Source organism: Chinchilla lanigera, unplaced genomic scaffold, assembly GCF_000276665.1.
Source record: "Chinchilla lanigera isolate Chin_1 unplaced genomic scaffold, ChiLan1.0 scaffold00009, whole genome shotgun sequence".
NCBI lineage: Eukaryota > Metazoa > Chordata > Mammalia > Rodentia > Chinchillidae > Chinchilla > Chinchilla lanigera.
In genome coordinates this window covers 31,826,975-31,843,476 of record NW_004955410.1, presented here as the reverse complement: position 1 = coordinate 31,843,476, position 16,502 = coordinate 31,826,975, and the positions used below count along the sequence as shown (strand labels likewise).

The 16,502-nt window shown below is 54.3% G+C and overlaps 1 protein-coding gene across 8 annotated transcripts in view; it reads left to right on the top strand.

Annotated features, from left to right (window-relative positions):
• Positions 1-13,144, top strand: part of Crhr2 (corticotropin releasing hormone receptor 2) — a 44,052-nt gene extending 30,908 nt beyond the window's left edge. For all 8 annotated transcript variants that reach the window (XM_005377503.2, XM_013510478.1, XM_005377502.2 and 5 more), the window contains 6 exons: positions 352-412; positions 1,751-1,823; positions 10,015-10,100; positions 10,312-10,447; positions 10,847-10,888; positions 12,140-13,144. In XM_005377503.2, coding sequence (XP_005377560.1) covers positions 352-412; positions 1,751-1,823; positions 10,015-10,100; positions 10,312-10,447; positions 10,847-10,888; positions 12,140-12,280 — 539 coding nt within the window. In that variant the 3' untranslated portion in view covers positions 12,281-13,144. The remainder of the gene's footprint in view (positions 1-351; positions 413-1,750; positions 1,824-10,014; positions 10,101-10,311; positions 10,448-10,846; positions 10,889-12,139) is intronic.
• The last annotated feature ends 3,358 nt before the right edge of the window (positions 13,145-16,502 follow it).

Here is a 16,502-nt window from a genome sequence, read left to right as displayed (position 1 = left end):
CTCCACGCTGGCAAGGAAGGAGCTGAGAAGCCCCCTAGAGGATTTCCCACAGACAGCCCTCCTCCTCTGCCTCAGCCACCCAGCCAATACCTCTGGCATCTAAAGAGAAAAGGACTGGTTCTGTCTCTGTCCTGAACTCTCAAAAATCACACCACCATCCCCTGCATGTGGAAGACAGCTGAGAGTAGAGCCAGAGGCCTGGGGACTGGACACCCCGGGGTCACAGATGGGCTGCAGCTAGAAGAGCAGAAACATAATCCAAGGCCTCCTGTAGTCCCCTCCTCTGAGTCCTACAAGAGGGTCCCTTTCCCACTGTCTGTCCTTTGCAGCTCGTATCTGTCCTTCTTTCAGGTGTCCCCTGCCCCATCATTGTCGCCTGGGCCATTGGCAAACTCTGTTATGAAGATGAACAGTAAGTAGGGCAGTGGGATCTAGACAGGTCAGATCCCCAGATTTGGGCTCCGGCTCTGCCACAGGGTGGGAGCTTAGCCAGGCCTGGGCGGGCTTCTGTTCCTGTTGTCCTTAGACAGACAGAACATTCCCACACCCAGAAGTACTCACATGGGAAGGCTTAAGGCAGTTTTGTCTGTTGAATTCAATTAGAGATCGTCATTTCTTTAGGTACGCCATGTGCAGGACCCTGGTGGCCTCTGGAATGTGCTCCTTCTTGGAGCTGGATGTGGCAGGGCTGACCAAAGATACATGGAAAGGACTGAGCTCTCAGCCTTTCCATCCAGATGGTAGTGGAGGCTAGAGCCACCCAGAGCTTATTTTTGGACATTCCAGTGTCTCCCTGGAGGCAGTGTCTTGTCGCAGGGGGCTCCCTGCATCAGAGGCTGGTATATTGAGTCACAGTCAGCCTCAGAGCAAACAAGAAGTCAGGTCCCAGAAGGTGAGAGAAGGGGCACTGGGGAACCTAAGTCTCTGTGTGAAGATCTCCAAGAGTTGCAGGGGCTGGAGATACCAGACTGGATTTAAGGGGTGAAGGCAAGAATGGAGCCCTAATGTTGGGCAGCCCAACACGAGGAGGGCTGCCATGGTAGGTAGTGAGCTTCCTGTTAAAGGAAGTATTCAAGTAGAGACCAGAAACTTAGGTGCTAGGAGGCAGTAGGGGAGATTTCTGCTGCTGTGCACTGGCTACGCAGGATACAGTTACCAAACTTGTTTCTGGCACAGCCAAACTGAAACTTGCCCCTACCCTCCCTCTAGATAGTAAAGCGCTTTCCCAGCTGGCATTCCTGTAGAAGAAACTCAACTTCTGGCAGACAGTGAGGTGAGCCAGGCAGCAGGCTCCCTTCACTGGGTGTATGCAGCTCAGCTCAAAGACTGGAAGACAGGGCCCGGGTTGGAGGAAGCTCCCTTGTATAGCCCAGTGCCTGGCACACAGAGCAGCAAGTTCGAACAGTGTGGGAACAGGTGGCAGTTAGGCCCTGGGCCAGTACGAGGGAGCCCAGCTCTCCTTTTGTCCCTGTGCCTCCTGAATGCCCAGCCCTGCCCAGCAGTGGGGCAGGGAGCTGAGGAGGAGCCCCCAGGTCTGCCCTCAGTCCTACTGGGAAACCAGACCCATCATGTGGAGGAAAGCACAGCTCAGGGCCCAGCCAAGGTGGCCAGGGGGCCTGGGGCTGCCCACCGTAGCATCCTGGGAAGGCAGCCCTGGGAATGGGGCTCAGAAAGGGACACTAGTGCCATTTTGAGAGCAGTTCCCCAAGCACAGCTCAGCAGTCCACCCACAGCCACCCTGTCTTGGCAGGTGCTGGTTTGGCAAAGAGCCCGGTGACCTGGTGGACTACATCTACCAAGGCCCCATCATCCTCGTGCTCCTGGTAGGTCCTCTGGGGGGTTGCGGTGGTGCTGGGCCACCAGGACAACAGAGGTACTGCAAAGACATGGTCTGGGCAGGCCCCCACACCCACTCTGGGTGCTGCCCCATGTCCTACACACACCGCCTCTCTTCCCAGCATCCCAGCTCTGCCCTCCTATCTCTGTACCCTGTGCCTCTCTGGACATCAGGTTCTTTCTGTGCATGGAGAAAGGGTCTGACAGGTGGGTTTCTAGTGCCTTCCCTGGTCTGATGTGTGCCAGGCACCCTTGCCAGGTACAGTGCTGAGGCGGCCTGGTGAGCAGGCAGCTGGAGGAGAGAGGAGGGTGTGCGGGCTTCTGCTCAGCCCAGACCTCTGTTCCTCTCTGCCCCCAGCAACCCCCTCTGGGGCCCCGCCCCCCACCCCCAGCCTGGAGCAGCAGATTCCCGAAGGAAGGCAGCATAATGAGCAATTGTTCCTTGTCCAGCTCCCCGCCCTTTGCCGAGCGTATTCGCATCTAAGGTATAACTGCCATCACGTCTTTACAACACAACGAGCTTTAATTAAGATATAATTTAAGTAGAGGCTACATTCTGCAAAAAGAACCCATTATATATCATACATTTTTTTAAAAAAACCATACAAAAAAGCCCCACAAGAAATTGGCATTTACGTAAGCCTTATTTCAGGCTTGGTAATTTCAGGCTCCAGTATGTACCAGCTTCCTTAAAGGGCCACAGCGCCTTCTGGGAAACTGGGAGAGAGCCCAGTCCTCCTGTGCACACAGCAGGTGCCTCATGGGGCTGGCTTTTGTCTACCAGGGAGACAATTACTGTTTATCTCTTCTATTTCCTTGCCCTCCTCCTTTCTGTGACTTCTGGGATTCACTGGGTCCCATCTTGGGAGTGTCCTTGGTCCATGTGAGCAGATGATGACTGGGAAGGGTTTCACCCACTGCCTGAAATTCATCGTCAGGGCTTCGCTCCCTCCTGAGGCAGCTCTGAGTGGGGGAGGACTGTCCTTGGACTCCCAGCTGCATTGAGTCACTGGCCCTCAGTGTGAATGGAAACTCCATAAGATCTGTTCCCTGCCTGCCAGCTACCAGAGCCTATGGAAGCAGGAGAAGGATGTAGCTGAGCCTGGGACCCCGCCAAGAAACGGTGGCCTGAATGGGGCCCAATAAGGCATGAGTGTTCTCTGCTGTAAAGATATGGGGAAAGTCATGAGGAAGCAACAAGAAAAGGGGACAAGAGCAGGGATGCTAAGAGTCTCCACCCCCTGCTTCCTCAGGACACCCCCTCCTCTGGCTCCATGATCACCTTCCCTTTGAACCCAGCTATTTGCCCAAACTGGGGCTTCCGGCTTCCAAGCTGAGACCTTCCACCAGCCCTCTCTACTTCCCTGCCAGTCCTCCGTCTGTGAGGCACAGAAGGAGGGGTTGCGGGTGAAGAAACAGAGATGAATGGGCTTGCCCAGGCTCACCCCCATAGCTGGTGGTCCTGCGCTCAGGACAGACCTCTTGCCTTGTCACTGCCATCTGCTTGCTGTCCTCTTGGGTGGAGGCGGGGCTGGCACGCCTGCCTCCCCTGCTCCCCGCAGCTGTTTCTGCTGCTGTTTTTGCTGCTAAGAGACGCTCACTTATTTCTGGGTTCTGAGAAGTCGGGAGAGTGACCGAGCTTGCCGGAAGCCTGGCTTCTCGCTGACTGTTGTCATGGGAAAAGGATATGGCACTCCTTAGGCCAGACTGAGGCTTAGCGCCCTCCATGAGTGTGAGACCACGTGCCAACCCTCAAGGCAAGCTCTGTGCTCCTTCCCACCAGACAGATGAGGAAGCAGAGCTAAGAGAGGTTCAGTGACTTACTTAAAGTGACACAAATGCATATTGAAACAGTCACAGTTTGAACCAGGAGACCAAGTCTTGGTGCCAGTCATTTGAGAGGAACACAGCGAAGAATCCTAGATAGGGGGAGGTGATGAGTAGGCTGGCACCAGGACGTCCAGCCTCCATCTCACCTGCCCACCCTGAGGAAACGTGTACACAGGTCTTAGAATTGTCCTTTTGAAGGTGGGGAAGCTGACTTGCTAACCCCCACCCCACCATGCCTCCTCAATGGGGTTGCCCCCAGGCCACTAGACTCCTGCATCCCAGGCCACCCTGTTCTCATTCAGAACTAGCTCCTGTGACACCAGAGAGAGCCTCCAGCTGGACACTGTCACCTACATGTCAACACAGGCCCGGGGCGCCAGGCTGCGCATGTACTGCAGGGTGTGGCACATCAGGTCTATGTGGAGCAAGGCTGGGCTCTGCATTCCAGGGATGGTGGCTCCTCATTCAGCATGTCTCCCAGTGACATCTTAGCTGCCCCAGTTCCAAAGGCGGATCTGGGGACCCAGCTTGGCCCTAGGAATCTGCACGTGTCACCAGCACCCAGACGCCTTGCTGTGCACACTCAGGGCCCTGAGCATGATGAGCTGCAGGCAGGGAGTTGTGTTGTCTGGCTTTCTCCGTGGTCCAGCCAGGGTTCTGCATGTAACAGGCCTCAGGATTTGGGTCTTTGAGGCCTCCCTAGAAAATGCCATTAGAAGGGAAAATCTGAGGTGACCAGTGAGAACCAGTCTCCCAGAGGCTGTGATGCAGACTAGTAACCAGGCTGCCAGGCACCCCCATTCCATCTTGAGGGGCTTCCTAGCAATAGTCAGCAGGTTTAGCTGTCTGTGTGGGATAGGTAGGTGTGTTGCCCAGGAGTCCTGGAGTGAATTCACGTCCTCGTCCCTGGAGCTGCAGGCGAGGCCAGGTGGGGCAGAGGGTCTGAGACAGAGCAGAGCCTCGGGAGGCCAGCTCCAGGCCAGGACATGGCAGAGCAGGGGACTTGCTCAGGGCTGGGACCGGGGCTTCAAGACAGTAGGAAGCCACATAGGGAGAGATGCGCAAGGAACCTGGTCTGCCTGCCTTCCTTTTCCTTCCCTCCCTCCCTCCATCTTTTCTTCCCTACCTCTCTCCCTCCTTTCCTTCCTTCCTTCTTTTCTTCCTTCCTTCCGTCTTTTACCCTCCTTTCTTCCTTCCTTATCGCTTCCCTCTCTCCCTGCCTCTGCACACCCATAAACAGTGAGGAAACGTCTGGCAGTACAGAGGCCCCGTGCAGACACTTAGCAGGTGTCCCACCTTCCAGCAGGTTTCAGGTGGCTCGTGTAGTGGAGGGTGAGAGCCTAGGAGCTGGGCCTTGGGTGACTGTGGGCAAGGGGTGCTCTGTGGGGCATCATAGAACGAGCGATGAGTGGCGCCCCCTGCGGGTTGTAGTGTGATGCTGAGGGAACTCTGCTCTCCTGGTGGCTTAATTTCCCACCTGTAACACGGGGCTGCCACCCCTGCCTCACAGCCTCACGTGAGGACCAGTGGGCTGGGGACACCTGCTGCTTGCCATGGGCTCAGGACCTCACGAGCTCAGACCTCAGCTGGGAACTGAGTTGAAAGCCACCCATCCTGAACTGGCTTCTTCTGCTTGGCCCATGTTTCCTCACCCCTGCAGAAGCAGCTGTGCTATGGGGGTTAGAAGAAGGCTGCTGATGGCCAGCTGCCTCACTGACAGTCCTGACATCATCCCCTGTTAACTCGGTAGTATGGGCAAGTCACAGAGCCTACTGATCCTCAGTTTGTGCATCTGTGAAATGGAATTAAGGATCCTACCTGCTTGTAAAAGTGGTTGCACGAGGAATAGTCATGCAGTGTGCGAAACAGCTCCTGGAGTGGTGTAAGCCCTGGGTCCACGTAGGTGAGCATGAGGCCTCCACTGACCCATCCTGATGCAGGGGGTAGGGTCTGAAATCTCCAGACCCCCAGTCAAAAGATCACGTAGTGGCCTGATGCTCTGGCTAGGCCCACGCCCCACCCCCACAGAACCTCACGAGAACAAAGCTGTTTTCCCCAAGGAATCAAAGTGCCATTGGGGCTGAGCCACCAAGGTCAGAGTGTCAGCAGGGATGGCAGCTGGTGCAAGGCAGAAGAGCTCAGAGGAAGCTTCATGAGGGCGCTGGCTTCACCTGCACCACAGCACCCTCCCGGGCAGCAGGCCCAGAGTCCATGCTAAGCACATGTGGGTGGGATGAGAAGGCATGTCACAGCAGGAGGTGGATTTTCCTGGTTTGGTTCCCAGACAGTATCACCTCTCTCCCTGGACCTGACCCTTCCCACTCCCCCAGAGCATCACTGGAGCCACACTGGCCACCACACAGGGGCTGGGATCCTCTCACATCAGGATGGTTTCACCTGGGCCCTTGACTACCTAGAGCGCACTCCCCACCATCATCTGCTAGCGTGGCCTCATCTTCAGTTCTCACCTTTTGTGCCATCTTTCCAGGCCTTTCTGGGACCCTAAGAAACTTGTCCTTCCTCCTTCTCACACCTGCCCATCCCCAGTTGGGCCACAAACCCTCCACAAGCAGGGGCCATATCTGCCTGTCCATTTTCCCATGCCCAGGGCAGAGCCTGGCAGGTGGTGAGTTGATTCATTGGATGAAAGGATAATTAAATAAAGCTAGAAACCAGGCTGAGCCAAGTCAGGGTACAAGAGCCAATGCTCTCTAAAGAACTGGGACAGTTTTGTTTGGGGGGCAAGGAAGGGGGAGTCTACAAATGGAGAACAAAGGGCTTGGCGTGGGCTGGGGTTATCAGAGAACTTCCTAGAGAGAGAAGAAGGTGTCTGTGATGAGCTAGTGTAGATACTGTAAAGGGGGAGGCTGGGACACAGCCTCAAAGGAAAGAATGCCTTTCGGGCTGCACAGACCCAGGCTGAGCTGGACCAGGGGCATCCTCAATAAATGCCTGCCTGATGTGAGGAGAGGGATGATATCCTGCTCAGCATAAGTATAAGAACTGACATCAAAGGGGTGCTTAAGGACCACCTGTTGACTGGATGGATGGATGGATGGATGGATGGATGGATGGATGGATGGAAGGAATAGTGGGTAAATAATTGAATGAACTATTTGGTGGGTAGAAGAATAGATGGATAAGTGTGGGTGGATAATTCAATGAATTGGCTAGTGAATTGAATAATATTTGATGCAAGGAAATGTGACAAAGATGAGAATGTATTTGACTCCAACAGTTTACTGAGAGTCAGGAAGGGTCAGAAAAGGCCAGGTACTTTGTATTACATAGGATTGAGTTGTGTGTTAAGGTGACTTGTGCCCCATGATCATCAGGAATATACCAGAAACCCAGGAACTAGAAGTCAGGTGACTCATGAGAAAGAAGGCAGCAGGCCATGGGCAGCCTCATCAAAGGCTCTGCCCAACCCCACAACCCCTGCCCCTGTCCTCAGCAGGCCACAAGCTGTGATGTTAGAGCTCTTGTCCCTAAGCCACCGTCCAGTCGGGGGTGGGGGTCACCCAGAGGCTACAGGGTTGAAGTCCCACTATGTCTGCCTGTGTCCTATACTCCCAGCCTGGGAGGGCTTAGAAGGATCAGCTTCAGAATGAATGGATTTTCTAGACAGAGACTGGGAGGGGCGTGTGGGTGGGAGGTGTGTCTGTGTGTGTGTACATTAGCCTACGGGCATCCCTGGACTAATATGGGTCTCCATCTTGCCTGTGAGCACTTTGAGAAGAGTGCCCTTGTGAGATCAGGCCAATACAGAGTCCCATTCCAGTCTGCCTGCACACAGAAGCAGGTGAAGAGAAACACAGGCCCATCCATGTACCAGATCGACACACATACGCACAGGGAACAGGCCCACAGGCCCACAGTACACAGTACAGTAGGGCAGCACACAGCCACAGAGACCGGCCAACAGACTAACAGACCCTCCAGGCCCACAGAAGCCCACATGAGTCAGGAAGCTGACTCAGGAGCCAACTGGTGTGTTGGGGATCAGAGGCTGGGGGAGGCTCAGAATGAAAATAAACAAGCTCCTTCCAGAACCCTCGAGCCTCCAGCTGCCCATTCATCTTCCCGCCCATGAGTGTCTCCAGAGGCTGTGGAGCTCCTGGGTGTGGGATGGGTGGTGAGAGATTAATCACTCCTTCAGCAACAGAGTTATTAATCACTCCATCTGGCCAGTGTATCTCCGCGGCAGGGCTAAAAGGATGTCAGTCCAACCTGTGCCAGGGAGAGTGCGAGACCCCAGGGTGCACCGTTAAGGCCCTGGTCCCCTGCCTTGGTCCCAGCATGGTGCAGTCTCCAGGCTTTTCAGGCTGCAAATTAAGACCTTGATGCAGTTTCTTCCATGGGTTCCTGTGCACCTGCACCTCCATCCTGGTTCAGACCTAACCAGAAGGTGATGCAGGGATGGGGCATTGATCATTCCATCTGATACCTACAAGCCAAGATACTCAGCTTTATAGGTATGAGCTACACTGTCTTAGTTACATTTCTCTCATTGCCGAGACAAAATATCCAACACCCAAAATTAAGGAAGGAACGGTTTATCTAGCTCAGAGTTTGTAGAAGTTTCAGTCTATAATCAGCTGGCTCCAAGGCAGCAGGGGCAACACTTCCAGGCGGCACAAGACAGCAAAAGCAGCAAGAGCAAAAGTGGGGGGAGCAAGCCTTTTTCCTTCTTATATTGTATGTGGGCTGTCTGCCCACACCCGCACCACCTCTGCGCCCTCCTCTTGCACAGGCTCAGGATGAATACAAAGTGAGGACCCTGGCTCCCTGCTGAGTCACATAGTTAATCTTCTGAACTTCTCAAGTTGACACAATGAACAGCATCCTAGAGCAGCAAGGGCATGACCTTTTCACCCCAGGATGTAGAACTCATGAGTTACTTAGTTGAGCTTCTAGACTCCTCAAGTTGACACAATGTATCAACCATAACATACACATATGACTTTATTTTTTGAAGCCTCAGACTTGTGATCCATAAAATGGATCGATATTATTTCATGGGGTCTGTGGAGGGTGTTAAACGAGGCAATGCTTGTACATCTCTGTGCATGAGGGAGCCCAGGAGGCAGGGCTTGGCAGGCAGAACACACCCCCTGTCACCCTGGACCACATGCAGCAAAGAAGGGCCCCACGGAGCTGGCTGTCAGCGGACTGCAGGCTGACCACCCAATCAAGGCCAGGGCACGCTGTGCAGATGAGACTGTTTGGCAGCCCTGTGGGCACCTGGCTCAATCCATCAGATTTGGACCCACCCTGGGTGTAAAAGACTAACAGAACCAGAGGAGTAGGCACCAGGGCATCTCAAGTATTGCCAGCCAAGGGAAGCTGTGAGACCACCCCTTTCAGAAGGAGCCTCCCTGGTCTCACACGAAAGAGTAACAATACAGGCTGATTAGCCATGCTATGTTACTCTGTCTCCTGACCCAAGAGTGCCAGCTGAGAGGCCTCACACATGGCAAAGGAGGATGCTGAGAAGTTCTGAGCCTTCTTCTGGATACTGCTGGCTGTCCCAAGGGGCACCCACTGTCCCTGCGCCAGGGAGAGCCCACCGAAAGCCAGACAGCCAGTTCCTCCAAAACAGAGCCGAGGGTGGGGGCAGACTCTGAAAGTTGTCACTGGACAAATCAAATGCTCCGTGTCATTCCCTTACTTACCCGAAAATCTGCAACACTGGTCAGTCACCTCATCACCGGTGGCTGACCCCCTCAAATGGATCCCCAGCCTTCCACAACAGGGGTGACCTCCCAGAGTCCCTGGTGACTCCCAGGGAAGTACAGATGACCAAGATGCAATATATGTCAGGCGTGGTGGCGCACGCCTGTAATCCCAGCACTCAGGAGGCTGAGGCAGGAGGCTCTTTGTGAGTTCAAGACCGGTCTGGACTACATAGTGAGCTCAAGGCCAGCCTGAACTGCAGAGACCCTTTCTCAAAAAGACTAAAAAACCGTGATGCAATATGTATATGTACCAGTTTCTCAGGATGAACGTAACAGTATGTCATGAACATACACTAACAAAAAGGGAGGAGCCCTGTGACAGAGAGAGGAGGGGCCTGAGTCCCCCTGCTCAGGGCAGGGGCTAGGCCCTCAAGGTGTCCCCCAGAGCGGTCTCTTGCTCTCACCGCCCCCTCACCTTGGGGCTGAAGGTACATGGCAGGCCCTGAAGACAAGGGGCATCTCCCTGTCCTGGCTGGGGAGAGGCAGAGGCAGGGAACTGGGCAGGTGCTGGGTGACAGGTGTGTCTGGGAGGGGGGTCCCGGGGGAGGGGGCTGCCTCTCATCTCCTCCCCCACTCAAGGCCTTTCCTTCTTCCCTATGTATTCTTCCAGATCAATTTTGTGTTTCTGTTCAACATTGTCAGAATTCTCATGACAAAATTACGAGCATCCACCACATCCGAGACAATCCAGTACAGGTATATGAACCCTGGGTGCCTTGTCCTCTGCAGGGGAGAAACGAGCGGTCATCTGGGCCGCCCCCCTGCCGCCAAAGAGAGCCCTGTGAGTCATCACCCAGGGAGCTCACTCGGGCTCCCAGAAGAAATGCACTGGAGTTCCCCTTTTCCGCCCCTAAGGGTCTGCCTGCAGTGTAGGCTCAGACCTGTCATCGCCCTCTCGCCCCCCCAGGAAGGCGGTGAAGGCTACCCTGGTCCTCCTGCCCCTGCTGGGCATCACCTACATGCTCTTCTTTGTCAACCCTGGTGAAGATGACCTGTCGCAGATCGTGTTCATCTATTTCAACTCCTTCTTGCAGTCTTTCCAGGTGAGGCCCGTGCAGAGAGCATCCCTGAGGCCAGTTACACACATAGTTACACACACTGAGACACAAGCTCGCACACATGCTCACTCAAACCCAGTCTGGCCCCAGATGTCACTTCCACCCCAGGGCTCAGAGATCCCAGCATTTCTGAGGAGTCAAGGTGGCTGCAACCCTATTTACTGCCCTGGGACAGAGCATAAAACATGGAATAGGCTGAGATCCCAGCTTTAGGCTGAAGTAGGCAAGGACCATGGTGCCCTCACTCAGAGGATCCTAGTGTAACTGCACCCTGTGGACGGTGGCCATGAGTGCTGAACTCTATCCAGCTCTGATCCGGGGTTATGGGTCAGTGTGGGCTCACCCCCTTTCTGTCTTTGACCCCCCTCCCTTCTTGCTTCCTAGGGTTTCTTTGTGTCTGTCTTCTACTGCTTCTTCAATGGAGAGGTACGCTGCCGGGTGCTCGGGGTGGCCTGGGCTATAGGGGTCCTCAGGCCCCAGCCATTTGGGAACGCTTGGTCCCTGGCGGGGCTCAGCTGCGCCCTGGAGGAGGGAAGGGAGGCCTGAGAAACTGCCCAGCCTTAGGGGAACAAGACTCTTCCAGCAGGCCCTAGAGTAAGATTAAAAGACCCACCACAAGGCCAAAACTAACAGGCCAGCACCCCTGCATGCCTGGGACAGCAGGTGAGCAGGGTGTCCAGACTGCAGGTGCTGGGGCAGAGAGAAGCCAGAGCAGAGGTGGTGACAGGAGGAAACCTCAAGGCCCTCAAGGTGTCCCCCAGAGCGGTCTCCAGAAAGAGATGAGGTGCCTGCCATGCAGGTCTGTATGGACTCAGTGCAGCACCTTCCCTCACCATGGAAAAGAGCACACACCTGGGAGAGTGGGGGGCTCCAGGTCAAGGCAGGTGAAGCCTGGTCAATTAAGGATCCTGGCGCAGAGGGTACAGGGAGATACACTGCTAGCCGATGGTGGGTGAGGACCTCAGTGGTCTCTGCAACAAAGGACAGACACAGCCTGGGGCCTGAGAGCTTCCAGGCACCCCAGAGGAACAGTGTCTCTGCAGAGCCCTTTGGCCAGCAACTACGCAGGGCAATGGTGTGCGTCCACACAGGTTGCAGGCAGGGTCCCTGTCTGCTGCTAGGCCTGGATGCCGAGTCCAGCAAGAGAGATTAGCTCTGCTGGCTGGAAGATAGAGATGCGAGGAGGCTCTGAAGCCAACAATGCAGGTTTTTGGAACATTAATGGCTAGGATGCAGAAATGGATCCACTTTACAGAGATCCATTGTAAACACAGAGAACAGCTCTAGGTGAGGAAGTGAATAGAGCCCTTAGCTTCCCCTCCCAGGAGTGCATGCTGTGGGAGGGATGGGGTAGGGGGAGAGGTCCTCCCAGAGGAGGACCACACTTCCAGCATGGAGAGAGCAGGGCTAAAGGGGTGGATTTATAAAGCCTCTAGTCCCACCCGTGATGCTGTCTTTGAGGTGGCAGAGTGCCCAGAGGAGACTGGAAAATTCACAAGGACAGTGTGGAGCAGTGTGTGGGGGTCAGCCTTCTGCAGAGGGATGGGAAAGGCAGTCCCCAAGAGAAGCTGCAGAGAGGGCGCACCAGGGTCAGGGGAAGACCTCAGTGTGCGAACTGAACAACCTCCCAGGGGGAGAGGGGCAGCCCGGGGTGACTGAGCCTCTCCGTCCTCACAGGTGCGCTCAGCCGTGAGGAAGAGGTGGCACCGCTGGCAGGACCATCACTCCCTCAGAGTGCCGGTGGCCCGGGCCATGTCCATCCCCACGTCACCCACGAGGATCAGCTTCCACAGCATCAAACAGACAGCTGCTGTGTGAGCCCCGGGTCGCGCACCTGCCCGGGACTCCTCCACCACAGAGGCAGCTCCCCACCGTCCTCCTTCTCCCTCGTTGTTGCACGGCCCCAGGGACAAAGGAGCAGGGAGAGGAGAGACCAGCCCTACAGCCTGGCAGAAAAGACGCGGTACTGAGTGGAAGGGTACTCTGAGGGATGTGGGGCCTGCTGCGGCCCGCAAGTCAAGTCTCCGCGCAAGAAGCAGGGGAGGATCGCCGTGGGAGCTCCCGAGAAGAGCAGGCAGATGCCTTTATCCACTTGCCCATGCAAGCCTCTCTTGATGGGTCTTCACTGTAGCCCACTCACAGATGAAGAAGCTGAAGCCCACAGAAAAGGCCTGCCCAAGTCACGGGGCTCACGACCCCGGTCCCAGTGCCCGTGGCCCCTTGACAGTTTAGCCCTGCTTCCTGCTTTCTGCCTCCACACTCAGGGCGCCCCCTGCAGCTGGGAAGTCAAGGGTTACCCACCTGGCTTCACTCTAGGGACTGTCAGCCGGAGAAGCCTCCCTTGCACTCTATCCGTGGCTGGCTGTCTCTCCCCTCTCCCCGGCCACCCCACTCCTGGGGCTTCAGCCAGCATGCTCTCTCCTCCCTGGGGACCTCTTCTCCGGCCAGTACTCACATTGGGGACTTGGAAAGGGCAGGTCAGCGGGGAGAGGCAGCCACCCAAGCCACCCTTAGGCCACCCAGATACACAGCACAGAAAAAGTGGGGAGCACAAGTGTGGGGGTAGGAGGAAGGAGTGGGGTAGAGATAGTGTATTTGGTGATGAAAACTAATCCCCAACCCCTCACTGACCTGGGTCTCAGCCTCCCCTATGCTATCTGTGAAATAAACCACATCTCGGAATTTGTCTCCCCACAGGTCACCTGACCAGGATTCAAGGGTGGTGTGGGTCGAAGATGGGGGCTGCGTCTGCAGAACACAACCATGTCCCCTCTCCCCAGGGAACACTGGCCCTGGCTGGTCAGACCTTCCTGTCTAGCCTGTGGTATGTTTGGAGTCGTCATCCCCAGAGAGCCCGCAGGTCCCTTGTCCCATCTCAGGTTGAAACCTGTCCCCAGGCAGTTGACTCAGTCAGCATGGAGGAAGCTCAGCCCTCAGAGCAAGGCTGCCCTTGTGGCCAAAGCCCCAGACTCTGCAAGGACAGAGACCTCTCAGGCTGTTTCTGATTTACCTTCCATCCCAGTCCCCCTCAAGGCAGGTAACTGGAATTCAGAAAGAAGCACTTTTGCTCTAGGGACCCCCACAAGAACAAACCTTGAAAAATTATGTATCCCATCCTGCACATTCTTCACTTGGAGCTGAATGAAGTTTTCAAGGTACAAAGGATGTGATTTCTAGCGTTTGATAAATATTTACATTTTAAAATAAAACTGCCACGATACTTTATAATACATCACATGGAATCTAAACACGGCCGGTGTTTAATACCCAGCGTCATCTGTCTGAAAAGCACAAGAGCCAGCTCTTTAAAGGTGGAACCATTACAGGGTCCCTTTCTCCAACCTGTCTCTGTATTTCACTGACCCTACAGAATGTTAGAGCCATACCACACTTTTTTGACTGAATGTCTTTTGTGGCTCGCCCTGTCATACTTCTCTGCCACAAAATAAATTTATGGACTGAAATTAAAATGTTTAATTTTCTATGATGAAAGATTTAACTTTTTAAAAGACTTCTACATGGAGATTATAATTTTTGTTATAAAACGTAGTCAGCAATTCATTAGATATTAAAAATTTTTATAATTATTAAACCCAAAGAAACAAACTTAATTGAAAACACACCCTCGTGAAATGGATAGGAGTTTAATGGTTCATGAATTTAAGGATGAATTTTACTGCAAGAATGAATCAGGACTCAGAATGAATTTTTTTCTTTTTTTTTTCTTTTTTTTTTTTTTTTATAGTTCTGCGTGCTGAGAAGGCTTTTCAAATAAATAAGTAGAGGCCGTAGGAATGTCACTCAATTCTCTCTACAGCTTCTGAGATGTGTGCTTCAAACTGCATGGCAATCTATCATCAAAAATGCTGTCAGCTGGCCACTTAAGCCTGCTTTGCATTTGGCTGGAAAAAAATGAATAGAAAATGCTCAGAGCTGCATAAGGTTTGCTACTGTGTGGCTGCATATTCACTGTCTCACCACCAGCTCCTCCATATCAGGCTGTGTTGGGGGGGCCAGGAGGGTGTTAAAGCTCCACAGTGCATCCCAGACTGTGATGTGGGCTACGGCTTCTGCCAGAGAGGAGAAACTGCCGGAGTACCCTAAGGGGACAGAACTCATACGAGTCCTTTTGCCCACCCAGAGCATGATGCTTTTGTAAAGCGCAGAAGTGCAAATGGCTCAATGCAAAAGGCCACCTGGAGAGAAGTCTGTGGGCCAGAAGAGAATGAGCAGGTGCTCAGCACTCATCAGAGCAGACACTGCAGAGCTCAGCATTAGTCACTGCCACTCACTAGTGTCCCTCAGGTGCAGCTCTCAGCTCACTCTTCCTCTGTCCTGTTGCCTGCAGGAGTCCAGGTCCAGCGCTCCCTGTGGGCAGCCGGGCCTACTGAGGCCACACTGTGAACAGCACCAAGCCGCTGAGCTTACTGAGCAGTTTATAATCTGTCCTGCCTCTAGTTGAGCAGATCTGACCCAGCCCCGTGTCCCCTCCTTACCTAGACTCCTGGTCACAGCCCCATAGAGCTCTGCCTTTGATATGCCACTGGAGTCATTAGGCCATCTCTGTGGGTCCCCACTATTAACCTCCTTAGGCACCTGCTCCTCGCAGCCCAGCCAGTCCTCATTAGCCTCTGCAGCAGTACTGACAGCCTCTTGCTAAGCAGCCTTTCTGGAAAGTTAGCCTCATTAAGAGACCGAACTCTGCTGCAGCAGGAACTTTGAACACTCAGACCCTGTGAGCTGGGCCCTCAGCTTCCTCTGTTTAACGCTTCTGCCCACCCTGGTTTACAGAGTTGAGGAAGGCTTGAACTCACAAGGGTTCCTCACTGCAGCAGTGTGGTCCCACTCCCAGTGAGATACCACCCTGCCCTAGGCTGGCTCCAAGCCCCGGCCCATCAAGGTGGGGCCAGAAAATGACAACTACAGAGGCAGCTGCAGCGGGAAATGGAGCATGAGGCAGGAAGTGACAGGCAGGGACGGCATGTCCCTCCTAGGAGCCCCTCAGGAGCCCCCGAAGCCTCAAAGCCCAGCTGTCCTGTGGGGGATGGCTAACTAGCAGCGGAGAGGGTGGGTGCAAGGTGGACCTCAGGTACTTGCAGAAAGTGAACCTGACATGCAGACTTGCACAGATATGGAGACACATGGCTCCCCAGCATGCAGGCAATCGCTCCAGCCGCGGATGGAAGCCCAGACAGACATGAGCCACATGCACGGCATGCGGAGAGTCCCAGAACACGTGAGGAGACTGAGATGGAAACACTCACACCTATCCATCACTCGCTCCCCATCCATTTGGCGCCACTGTGGTCAGAGATGAAAATAACAAGAATAGTACAAGTTCCTGTTTCAAGACATTCAACAACTTCTTGAAAAAAAACAGCTCTAGAAACAGCATAAAGTGAAGGCAAGAGAGTGATTTGTGCCTGGTCTCGCCTGTGCAGGTCTCTCAATGTCCACCTCTGTGTACCGTCTTGGGGAGCAGGCAAATCAGCCTCTGCAGCCTTCGCCTGCCCTTATTTAGTCCTCTGCTTTGCATACATTGCAAGTCCCGTGCCCCTAGTGACCCTAAGGTTCCTGGCACAAGACCCTCCGCTGCCCTCCACCTCCTTTCCACTTCCCACCACCCGGCTCCAGGCATTCACAACAGCCACAGAGACAGCAGAGTGGGCCAGGCCTGCGTGTGCCATTTCTGCCACGCTGAGCCCGCGGTAGGTAGGAAACAGCTGCAGTGAGGCACTGGGAGGACGGAGCTGTCCTAGAAGGGACAGGAGGGGGCATTCAAACAGGCTGTGCCCTGTACATGTCACGGGGGTCCTGAGGCCCAAGGAAAGTGGGCCTAAGGGACAAGGTGGGGTGTCCAAAATAGCATACTTTGCCAGTTATAGTGAAGTAAAGAAACAGACTCCAGTGTATAATGCATTGGTAGTCATTTGCTAGGTCTCAGACCCAAAGCAAACCCACGGAGCATGAGGACATTTTAAGGATACACTGTGCACATTCCCTCTGACATCTGGCCGTCTTGATTCCAGAACAAGGCAGA